At 46.8% G+C, this 11,892-nt stretch overlaps 1 protein-coding gene across 1 annotated transcript; it reads left to right on the top strand.

Annotated features, from left to right (window-relative positions):
- Positions 1–407: 407 nt before the first annotated feature.
- CISH (cytokine inducible SH2 containing protein) lies at positions 408–9,760 on the top strand. The gene is made up of 3 exons (XM_010307840.2): positions 408–1,325; positions 5,897–6,123; positions 6,633–9,760. The coding sequence occupies exons 1-3, from the start codon at positions 1,279–1,281 to the stop codon at positions 7,133–7,135; spliced, it is 777 nt and encodes a 258-aa protein (XP_010306142.1). The 5' UTR covers positions 408–1,278; the 3' UTR covers positions 7,136–9,760.
- The last annotated feature ends 2,132 nt before the right edge of the window (positions 9,761–11,892 follow it).

The following is an 11,892-nucleotide window of genomic DNA, read 5'->3' on the forward strand; positions in this document are numbered from 1 at the left end:
AGGGCGTTACAACCAAATTTTAATAAATACATAAATAAATAAAAAGAATAAGTAGAAATACGGAAAAATAAATGGGAATGCATTAAAGTAAGTACGAATAAATCAGTGAATGCTACTAATGAACTGCGGGACGACGCGGGGAGTTCAGCGGACGCCCAGGCAGCCGTCGGTGGGAGACAGACAGACACACACACACAAACCCCCCCCCCCCCCCCCCCGGACCGACCGCTCGGGGCGGCCCCCCCGGACAGGCGGCGGGCGGGGCGGCGGCGGCAGCAGCGCCCATTGGCAGGGCGGGCGGCGACGGCGGCGCCCATTGGCGGACGGTCGGCGGCGGCGGCGCCCATTGGCAGCGCCCGCCGCGGCGGCCCCGCGTTCCTGGAAAGTTCTTGGAAATGGATCAAAGGCGTTTCCGCGAACACGCGCGGCGGTGGCGGCGGCTCCGCAGGGCCGGGCCGGGCCGGGCCGGGCAGCACCGCGCAGCCCGCCCGCCCTCCCTCCCCTGCCCGGCCTCCCGGGAGGGCTCCGCTCCCCTCCCCCGGCGAGCGGTGCTGACATCAACGCGGCCGTTATGGACACATCTATTTATACCTGCTCGCTCGCGCTTTTTTTTTTTTTTTTTTTTTTTTCCGCGTGGCTGATATCGGAAGCGTGATGTGAATACAATACGATTCCAGGAATCCCTCACTTCCTGGAACAGATTAAAAGGGGCAAACAAAAGATTACTTAGTAGGTTGCGGGTTGCTTTTTTTCCTCGGAGCTTCATTACTTGCGGAGCCAGCGCAAAGGCAGGTTGCTGCTCCGCCGGCTCTCTTCCCCCGCGCATTCGGGGGATATTATTTATTGGTATTTATTATTATTTCAGAGCGCTCTGAATATTTTTTCTAAACGATTGCTCTGAAGGAAGACAAGTTCCTCTTTAAATAGACGTAATTTCCCTTTTCTCTTGTTATTTTTAAAACTTTTTTTTTTTTCCCCCTTGTTTTCTGAAAAGCAGAACGAGAATAGATTATTTTCTAAAGCACTGAGAGTGCGCCCGTTTTCCTGGCCAAAGTTACTAAACAATCCACAAAGCCTTTCTCGGACAGCCTGACTCGCCTCCGGCTCGGCCCTCTCTGTGTCTGAAACGCAGCTACTGCGGGGGGTGCTGGGACTCCCCAGCCTCCCCTTACCCTGAACCCCTCACCAGAGGCTGGAACTAGCCCGCTCCTCCTGGGAAGCGAAGAAGAAGAAGAAAAGAGAAGAGGAGTACGCATTTCCCACCTTCTTGAAGACTTAATGCTTTTCCCTTGGTCCAGGAGTGACATGATCCTCTGTGTTCAGGGGTAAGGTACTTTCCAGCCTTCCTTTAAAAGCTGTGGTTTGGTAATTGTCATCGGCAAGGTTCTCTGGGACGGTTTTTCAGCTCCTGTGAGTTGCCATGTGTGATTGTAATGGGACTGGGAATGACTTACGCTCGCTGAGTGCCGTTCTCTGCGTGTGTCCTATGTGAGTGCTTTTCAGGTTCTGTGGCCAAAAATCATGGGACCGTGAAGTATTCCTGATTTCTGTGCTTTCTATGGCTGAAAAATGACATGGTATTCAGAGGGTGTAAAAATTAGTAAAAATGTGGGAGTGTGGTGTTCGGAGGTGTGTGTGCAGCACCCACGGGGACACAAGCCCGAGACCGTAGGTTCTCTCTAACGTCCCAGTGGAAACCAACCGCTTACAGGGAAAAACTTCCCGGAGTGCAGCTGGTTTTGTCTAAGTAAATATTTATGCTAAACACATAATTTTATTTTTCTGTTGCTTTTATGGGTAAGATGAAATGTATGTACATATATACAGACTCTGCCATACACAGCATTCTGTGGAATGAAAGCCATAGGAGGCACATATATAGTTACACCACCTTTGTTCAGTACAATAGCTAACATCCAAGTGCCTTCCCCAGTACTGGTGTCTGGTACTTCTGTGATGGCATTTCAGTACCTGTATGATCAGCCCAGGTCCTCAACATGCCTCTGGAGGAATCATCCAGCGGTTTTGGAAAGTGTCGGCGTTTGTTTCGGCCTGAGCAGTAATGTCAGCATTACCTACCCCTCCTGCGCTCAGCGGATTTTCCTCAGAGGCAACGCATTTCTGCCTTGTCTGCTTTAAATGACTAAAGCACGGGGATTTTTCTGCCATTTTCCCCCAAAATCTGTTCCACAGACAAGCAGAACTCATGCTTACCAATACTTTCCTACTACTTGAGTGGGTTTGTTTTCGCTCTCATTTTCAGTCTACTGCTGCAGTTCCTATAGCCACAGCAAAGGGAATTCATTTCTCAACTTGGGCTTTGTGAACCTCTTATCTGAAGCTTTCTCCAGGGTTAACATACCAGAGCTTCTGCTTCCCTTCACCTACTAAGAACTGGTTATATGTAGCCAGATGTGTAGATGGTTCTCTCAAGATCTTCTTTAATGACCATTTATTGCTCATCTTTCATTATCCTCTAGGATTTCATATATCCTGGACTCCATACTCTCCCTCCTATTCAGACCAAGCTCCCAGGGGAGCCTAGGGACGTGGCTGATGGAAAAGAGAACAGCTCAACACAGTTTTTCTTCTACTACTTGTACTGTGTTAACAAAGTTTAGCTTACCAGCAAACTAACTGCAAAGTTAAAGCTAAATGCTGTCAGACATATCTGATTCTCTTGAACTTTCTTGGCTTTCCAAGGCTTTTTGAAACACTAATTGACAAAGCACAGGGAAGTTCATTTGCTGTTTTTCTTGAGACTGCACACAGACTACCAGCTAGATGTGCCAAATTTTGTATATTTGTTTTCTTCCTCATCGCAGCTGTTGTACTAACACTTTACTCTGTTCAGTCCTGATCCTCCACGTCTCTCCTCTAGTTTCTTTCTTACAAGCACTAATTATTTTCAGATACTTAGTTTGCCGCATTAAAGGGCTGACTTTTCCATGTCCTTTTTCAACATGTCCTTATCCCAGCAAACTCTCATCCCTCTTGCAAAGGTACTTCTGTTAGAAGTTCTAGTCTGCCATTACTCGCTGATCCCTCTGCTCTCCCTTCCCTGAGCTTGGAGCTACTCCCTTCAGTCACAGCAGCAGCTCTCGTTTCTTCAACCTACATACAAAGTTGTTCAGGACACCAGCATCTCCTGGTCTAGGAGAATTTCTAATCCCCCTCCTCTGTTCCACCATGCTCCTTTGAGACTACAGCTGCACAAGGACTTTTAGTAGGGGGAGAGAGGAGTGTAAGGCAGGTATATAGAAGGAAAATACTCAGAGTATAAGCATGGCCCTTCTCTGGCTGTGGTGGAAGAATCTCAACAGTGATTGCAGGGGGTTTGGGCTCCTTCAGGTGGCAGAAAACGTAAGGCAGCAGAGAGCGAGCACAGTGGGAAACCTCATCTCAAGCACATGGGCTCTACTTCAGGGAGACCCACAGTGGCTCTAGAAAAGAAACCTACTGACAAATTCACACAGTTAATGTGTCTTTTGGAGGACCGAACTGTGAACTGGTACAGCCCTTGAATTCAAGAATTTTCTGCAATGAAATGGGAGTACATTTCCCTGCGTAGCTTTGCTATCTCTCCCTTCCTTCCCAGTCTCTTAGCCAATTCTTAATTTCCTCTCCGAAGTAGGTATATAAAAGAAAAAAAAAAAAAGTATTTCCATGCTAGGAACAAGAAAAGTTTTCTTCGTGTTCAAAACCTTTCCCAGAGGGTATGCCAGAAAAATTTTCCAGGAGAAAATAAGTTCAGAGAGATTTGGAATTTAGACTGCAGTATTCAAGTTCTGGGGAGCGAGTGGGCAGTGCGCAGTGCAGGATGGATTTTACTTAACATTGCTCAGTGAACAGCTGGTATAAGAACACACCTTGGAGAGAATGCTCTGCCAACAGTCCCACGTTACACCCTTTTTGCATAGTGCAAACTATATTAGGTTCAGTACAGGAAAGGATCTCGTTTATAGTCCTTGCTCAAAAAGGGGGGAAATGGAGAATCAGGAACCTCCTTTCCCCAAGAAGTCAGGTAGCTAGACATTTGTGAAAACCATGACATTAAGAGGGAGACGTACAAATATCTTTAAAAATGCAGCCCTCAACACCTACAAATGTAGCTCAGGAGGGATTTAAAAGAGAACTCAGAGGTTTCCCAACAGCGATCTCCAGGTATAAGAGTATATTCAGATCCATCCACTGTTTGGTGAAAGCCACTGAAAATGCAGTCCCTGTGATCAAGGGTGCCTGGAGAAAATACGGGCAAGCAATCACTTTTAGTAGGTTTGGCTTCCTACCCGTTAACAGAAATTAAGAAAAGAGGATCAAATGCCATGCGTGCCAAGGAGATATCCTGCTTCTGAAATGCGGTTTGACATATGGAAAAAGGAAGAATGTTCTTTTCTAAATACCAACAGAATGGTGGGGGTTTGCCATGTATTGCACGGGCAAGAAGTGTCTCCATAGATTCAATTTTACCAGTGGTTTTACAAAAACCATACTCCAAACCTGCGTGGGTTTATTAGAAATGCAGAGTCATGGAACTGATCATGGTTCTCACAAATCATTGTGAAGTCCTTTTCAGGTTCTCTCTAGCCTACTGTTCCCCCATATCCCTTCTTCCTGCTCCCCGTCCCACAGCTGGGACTCAGCAGTTTGAGAAGGTGGAGTGCTGCTATGACCAGGTGGAGATCAGTTTATAACACACTGATGTAGTCCCTGAAGTGACGCTGTTCACATAAAGCCCAGAGAAGGAGGAAGATTGGAAGGGAAGTACTTATGACTTCAGGGTCTGCTTCCGCTTCTCTCTTCAGTGATGTGGGAGGAGGTGGCTGCTGCCTTTGCAATCACCGTCAGCTCTCATGGTGCAGTCACAGTCTCATGCTGAGGACTGGGCTGTATTTCTCTGGAAACTCAGCCATCTTTTACATTAAGTGTCTGAAAGAATGTCTCAAGCAAGTGAGTGCATGTGGGGGATATAACAGAGGGAGTGCAGCAGTACAGGGCATGCAAAGGCAAAGAGCCTAGGGGAAAAGACAGAAACTAATGTTTCTGCTCAGGAGTTTGCCTGGGAATGAAGACTCCCCTGGCCCCCAACATCCACCCTCCCCCTGGAGCTCCGCCTTCCTTTCAGAATTTCCATGCTGCAGAGAAGCAGCACCCATGGCCCGTGAGAGCTCCAGGCTCTGTGAAACTGCACTTAGATGCCGAATGGCTACATTAACGCTCTCCTAGGTCACAGAGGGATTAATGTTCACAGCAGCCCAGTGATGGCAGAACCTCCTACTGCTGTAATCCCGCAGGGATTACAGTCGCACTGAGATCTCCGTCGTGCTGTTTAACACTAGGGTTTGTGTAGTGCAGAGGCTGGGCTAAAACAAGAATTCCCACTATTCTACTGCAAGATCAGCTCACCCTGAGTTCTAACAGACACATTTACGATCAGGTCAGCCTTGAGCAGAAAGCGGGTAGGACAAAACCCAAACTATTCCCCATTCTGCTTCTAATTATATTACAGTAAATGACAAACAAATCCGTTAGCAGAAAAAGAAATGCTCCAACATTGTAATGATGTAAGTGAAGCTGTAATGCTGCTATGAACCTTATTGCTTCTGAAACTACATATTAAAAGGCAACATCTAAAAAAATCACATTTTAAATCAGCCTAACTTGCAAGACAGACCACCTTTTCCAAGGCGAAAGAGGCCAATTCTCTCTCCCTGTTTCTAAGGGCTCATCTTTAGCTCTCTTTTCCCCCCCTTGCTTCTCTCTGTTTGAAACATAATCCTATTGAGCATCTGTTTATAAAACAAAACATGTTATAGTACAATGTAGCATGCACTGAACAGACACTGCAACCTATTTCAAGGCAAGGAAAAATAGCGGAGTGTGCCCTTCATTTCAGACCTCATCCTTTGCTGGCAGAGGAGAAGATCAGAAGACTGTCACTCAGGGGCATCGCGGTGGATTTGTCAGAGCCGATCATGCAGCCTCTCCCAGTTATGCCCTTCCAGGAGGAGTCCGTGCCTGCCTTCACAGCACCAGTTCCAGAAAGCAAACCACCTCAGACTCGAGACCCTGAAGAAGACCTTCTCTGCATTGCAAAAACCTTCTCCTATCTGCGAGAATCTGGTAAGGCTCAACTCACAAAGTCACGGGGTCAGAAGGCTACAGGGGGCAGGGAGCCAACTCTGCAATGTGAGCTCCAGGAAGAATCCCCTGATCCCACGTCAGATAGGAACCTGGTTCTGTCACAGCCGTGGCTGACTCTTGTGGATGCAGCAAGTGTATTTTCAGTCTCTATAAACTTGTATCGTGAAGTAATTTATTACTAGTGTAAGCAAAAGCTTTCTCTTTTATAACTGAATCAGGAGAAAGAATTGCAGAAAGGCCCCTCTTTCTCTGTAAACTGCAGTAGCTGCAAAAGTAGTCGTCCTCATCCTGAGCCCTGGCACAGCAACAACAACCATAGGTAGGAAACCCTTAGAACTGGACAAGGCCTTAATTTCTGAAGGTCTTACAAAGTCTGGTCTTGGTTACTTCCCAGGCCCTGAGGCCTGGCGTCGAGGCTTCTCTAAATACACGGCCAGTCCTTTAACACATTCTTTCCCTAACAAGGTCTTCCTGGCATGCTTTTCCAGGTTGGTACTGGGGATCTATCACTGCCAGTGAGGCCAAGCAGCATCTCCAAAAGATGCCTGAGGGCACCTTCCTGGTACGGGACAGCACCCACCCCAGCTACCTGTTCACGCTCTCCGTCAAGACAAATCGAGGCCCCACCAACGTGCGCATCGAATACACTGACAGCAAGTTCCGGCTAGACTCAAACTACTTGTCCAAACCTCGCATCCTGGCCTTCCCAGATGTGGTCAGTCTGATCCAGCATTACGTCATGTCCTGCACAATGGAAAGCAAGAACGAGGCTCCTTACCCGCCTCCGTCTCCTCTACCTCCCATGCAAAAAGAGATGGCAGCAGCTGCGGTACACTTGAAACTCATCCGGCCGCTCAGCCGCAAAGACAACATCCCCAGTCTACAGCACCTGTGCCGGCTACGGATTAACAAGTCTACAGCCGAGGTGGACCAGCTCCCTCTGCCTAGGCGGATGGGGGACTACTTGAAGCAATACCCTTTCCAGCTCTGAAGCATGGCTGTCACATCTCAGGCATGACAGACAGGGACAGAAATAAGAGAATTTTATGTCTTTGTCCCACTAAAGCGCGGCATCAGGTGGGCACAGTAAAGACCTGATTATCAGCAGAGACTGCACCCATCTTTCCTCTCCCCTTCTCTTTAAATCCATTCCAGCACCAGGGAGGAGTTGGTTGTTTCAGTGAACAACGGGACACAATCCGAGCTCTGAACCTCAGGCCGCACTGATAGTGGCTGTGAGAAAGTGCTGTAGGCATGTGCACACTACTTGAATTTCAGAGTTGCTGTGACACCAGAAATGTTAACGTTGTTATTTTCGCTATTTATTTCCATGGCAGTTTCTCCCTCATGGTATTTTAAAAGCACCTTTTACTTTAGTGGGTTTTATTTCTTTTTCTTTTCTGGAATTAGAATAAAGGCTCCCAGCTAACTGGCAGCCAAAAATCTGTGGGAATTTGGATTTGGATTCACATCCAAATAGTACCTGTTTGAGCCTGTCCCTGTAACAGGTCACAGGAGTCCACATCCAAGCTCCCCCAGACTTCTGGGATATGTGGGACTCAGACAACTTAATCTAGACCCACCTCTACAGAGGTAAAGAACATTATTTTTCTTAGCTACAGGGGGCCGGGTATCGTAACCTCAAAGCGCGTTGGTAGCAGCCCGTGCATCTCCCAGAGATGCATGCTGCGTCACAGGTGGCCGACAGGAGACATCTTTGAGGAAGCCCTTCTTCCTTGAGAGCTCTAAGCAGAGATTCTGGATATTAAGCTTGGGCCAGGGAGCACTCATCCCATTTTTTTTTATCCTCTCCATCTCAAAAGGAAGTTTGTGACAAAAAAAATCTAGAAACAAGCAATCTGAACCCCAACTTTCTTATTTGCAGGCAGGGAGATTTGGTTTCAGAGCACTCTGCCTTTGGTTTGCATTTTGAAAGTGCTGTTCCCTGACGTTGCCCTTGCCTTGCGAGACGTGGGGCAAGAATGGGGTCTCCTTGACCAGGGGTTCAGAGACAGCTCTGCTGAGCTGCACCAAAGACACACACGGCTTCAGGATATTTATTTATTTATTGGGGGGGGGTGGGGTGGGGAACAAGTTAGAAGCACCTCAGTAAAAAGAGCTGTCCTTTCTCTCTGCTCACACAGTGCCAAACTGCCAGTTGCTTCTGCCAGCATTATTCACAAGCCACGCGGCTTCGATCAGAGCTAGGCTCTAGCACACACTGGCAACTACAATTCAACTTTTCCGTTTGCCAAGGTCCAGACCTCTTTTATCCCTTTCTCCAACTTGCAGGTTTGTTGTCCTTAATTAGATTTTTTTGCTCCGGGTTTATTTCTCGCACCCCATCCCTTTCACACCCCTGCAAATGAAGCACAAAGGCTCTCCCTTGCTCTTTTGAACGTAGGAGGGATAAACAGCAGATGGGATCTGCCCAAAAACACGCACAGACAGAGAAGTTGCCCTTTCCTCTTCATTCACATGATCCCATCACCTTCCCAGCCTGTAGGAGCCAGTCCATGCCAGTGAGTGAGAGCAGAGAAGGGAACAGACAGGTCTAGAGAAATCATCTTTTGGCTTCTTTTGCTGCTAAGATCCCATAATTTGATCAAGCATGAACCAACATTAAGGATTCCTCGTTCATCTCTCCCTGGGACTGTCTCTCTAAGGCTCAGCTATACCTGAGGGCTGAGAGGAGGCGGAAAAGGATGGGATGGTGATCCAGGAGACAAGCTCAAAAAACGGGTGGAATTTCTTCCACCCTAACTTAGAGCTGCCCAAAGGGACAAGATGGCCTGATGTGCTTAGTCAGCATCCTTTTTTTTTTTCCCCCTCCACATTTATACAAGTTTGTGCTCTTGCAAGCTTTGTTTTTGATACTTTGATGATTGACAGCGTGCATGTGTGATGTCAGGTTTGCTTTTTTATTATATTCTTCCCCCTTGCCCCATATGGCAGCAACCGTGGGAAGGTACTGAATGAGAATGAAAACTTAGAAGGCAAAACAAAAAAGAAAACTTTTTTTTTTTTTAAATAATATAAACCATAAACCACTGAAAAGGCTTCCTTTTATCCAAACACCTCTATCTGCCTGAGGACACTGGGAACAAGGAAACCACAGCTCTCTAACGAGCAGCAGTGATCTCAGGAAGCTCACATGGCTTGGCCACAGGCTTGGTATCTACAGCATGGGAAAAATCAGTTTGAGAAACGTACAGCGGGAAAGGGCAAGTTGTTCAGCTCTCTGAAACTTGCCTCCTACTTCATCTTTACTCTGTTGGGGCTAATGAGGGAATCAAGCTTGCAGGCTTGACCTCATTGCCCCAGGAAAGCCCAGCTAAAATGGCAGAAGCATGTAATGCGAATGAATGCCTGGGTAATCGCCCAGCAGGGCGACGCAGAGGCTAAGCTGAAGGCTGTAAGCTCGTATGGGCAGGGACCATCTCTGTTACGTGTTTGTTCTGCATCTAGCACAATAGGATTCTCTAGGTGCTACGGCAATACAAAGAATAAACAATACAGTTACTCCAAAATGTCCGTTTCTTCTATCTTGAGACAGTTTGTTAAAAATCATTTGACTTGGATTTTAAATAAACATTTTAAATATATTTTAAAGCCACTTGATGTAGAAATCTTTGGTAAAATCCAAATGGATTCATTTGCTATTCACAGAAATCCTCCCCGAGAAGATGAGACAAACTCTTGACCATTTTTTTTCTTCCCAAACAAGACACAAAAGCCTTTAACAAAAAGCCCTTTAGATACCGGGAGAGTTAACACCAAAACATCACCAGTGTGGGCCTGGTTTCTATCACACGCAGACGAGCAGCGTCAGACCCCAAGTCACCAAGGGCTTAAGGAACGTTCTTTAATGATGCAGAAAAACACAGGAATGATTTTTGTATTGCTTCTGTGTGCCATAGAAAACCATTACAATCTAGGGGAAAGGAGATGGGATGTAAGGGGAAGTTTGGCAACTTGTTTACAGCAGGCTTCAAGTTGGCCCCAAAGAAAAATTCTGCTCACGGTAGTATTAAAAGACAAGTTCATGAAAGACAGACCATGATTCAGATGCGAGACTGACGGCATCAGCTTTTTCCCCATGTCGTGCTGCCGCTGGGCCTCAGTCTCCCCATGTCTGCAGTCTGGCCCAGCACCCTTTCCCCTTCTCATCACCTCATGCGCCAGACACGGCAGGCAGGGAAACCACCGGATCTGCCCTATGGTGTCAGAGGGAGACAGCGGCCACCCCATCTGTCCTGCCTCTCTGAAATGCAGGGAATACAGGGAATACACTGAGGGAACCCCACTACTGGCACGTGACTCCACTGTGGTCCCTTCGCACTCGCTTCCCAGGAGAGATGCTCATGCCACAGTCCCACCATCCTGCCCGAAGCAAGGCACAGCGTGCTCTCAACCGCTGGAAACAATAAAATATGCTCAGAAAAAAACCAGAAGCTCAACTAGTTCCTCTCCATCATTCTCCCTTTCTGAATCCGCGGGCTTCAAAGTTCAAAGTACTGCTTTAAAGTATTCCTAAAGCACGTGCTGTCCTTCCTATGCCAGTCGTGGGGCTGGCATTCACTACCAAACACTGTTTCCACAACCTCACCAAGGTGAGTCCGTGAGTAGATTTCCATTGCACGCCAACCAGGAAACGTTGGCAAGGGAATAATCTGCTCAAGTTTAAGCTGTTAAACAAAAACAATCACATCCCTCTTGGGTTTATGGGAAATGTGGAAAGCACGCTAGACAGAGTAGAAACAAAACACAATCAAAGTAAGTGGAAAATGAAAACAAAAGGAAGGAAAAGCTGCACCCATCTTTAACAGGGATCTTTGAAAACCCTGGAAAATACCGAAAAGAAAGATGCAGCATTACTAACACATTAGTAAGTAATTTCTTCATTTCTTAGCTGGGTTAAACTCTTCCCCTAGCTACATACATGAAACCCTGCAGCTCACTTTCTGCAGACTGAAGGCAGAAACAAATGGCATGAGTCAAGCCAATACATAACTGCAGTCACACATGGTTTTACTGCATCGGCTGTTATCTTAACGACTCCCACTCTGCATCTTCAGCACATTTTGTTAAAGCAAACAGGTTCATGTTCTGAGAACTCCTGTGCCAAACCTCCGTGCAGACTGAACGGATTTTTACAATTGAGTTCCACATCGCTAGAAACAGGAGCATTTGTGGAAACACAGACTGACTTTTTTAATCACTGACGTACAGCTGCAACACCTCTCCTGGCGACAACCTGTACAGTTTGCTAAGCCAACGCAGGACAATTTGGTTGGATTCTCTCTTGGTTTGCAGTTTCTGACTATGCATAGAAACACGGATGGGGAGCCCGCACTGAGAGTCTGAAAAGCAGATTGATAGGATCGGGACTAGAAATCCCAGTCCATGACTGAAAGCATGCTACCATGGCTCACTGCCACAGCAGAAATACCCGGGAGTTTGTCAGGCACATATGGTATCATTTTCTGCCTTAAATAATCAGCCTTCTGAAAGAGCAACACATGCAAGGGAAAAAATAACCCATTTATGTGCACGTGTTCCTATTCTCTCAAACTTACTGAAATCTTTTCCTTTCCCCAGATCCTCTGAAGTGCACAACTTCCCTTAGCCCAAGCCAGATGAACCAGCAAGAAATGAAGTGAATCAGCAGAGTGTATTTAATTCTCTTACGACATACATGGTCAGGTGTTTTCAGCTATCAAACTATTGCACGGTATTTCTAGTCCA

This window comes from Balearica regulorum, chromosome 10 (assembly GCF_011004875.1).
Source record: "Balearica regulorum gibbericeps isolate bBalReg1 chromosome 10, bBalReg1.pri, whole genome shotgun sequence".
NCBI lineage: Eukaryota > Metazoa > Chordata > Aves > Gruiformes > Gruidae > Balearica > Balearica regulorum.

Bases quoted from the DNA above. Each gene is read 5' to 3' on its own strand.
- CISH (XM_010307840.2), top strand. From the start codon at position 1,279: ATGCTTTTCCCTTGGTCCAGGAGTGACATGATCCTCTGTGTTCAGGG. The intron at 1,326-5,896 runs GTAAGGTACTTT...CCTTCATTTCAG, and splicing joins ATGATCCTCTGTGTTCAGGG to ACCTCATCCTTTGCTGGCAG. The intron at 6,124-6,632 runs GTAAGGCTCAAC...ATGCTTTTCCAG, and splicing joins CTCCTATCTGCGAGAATCTG to GTTGGTACTGGGGATCTATC.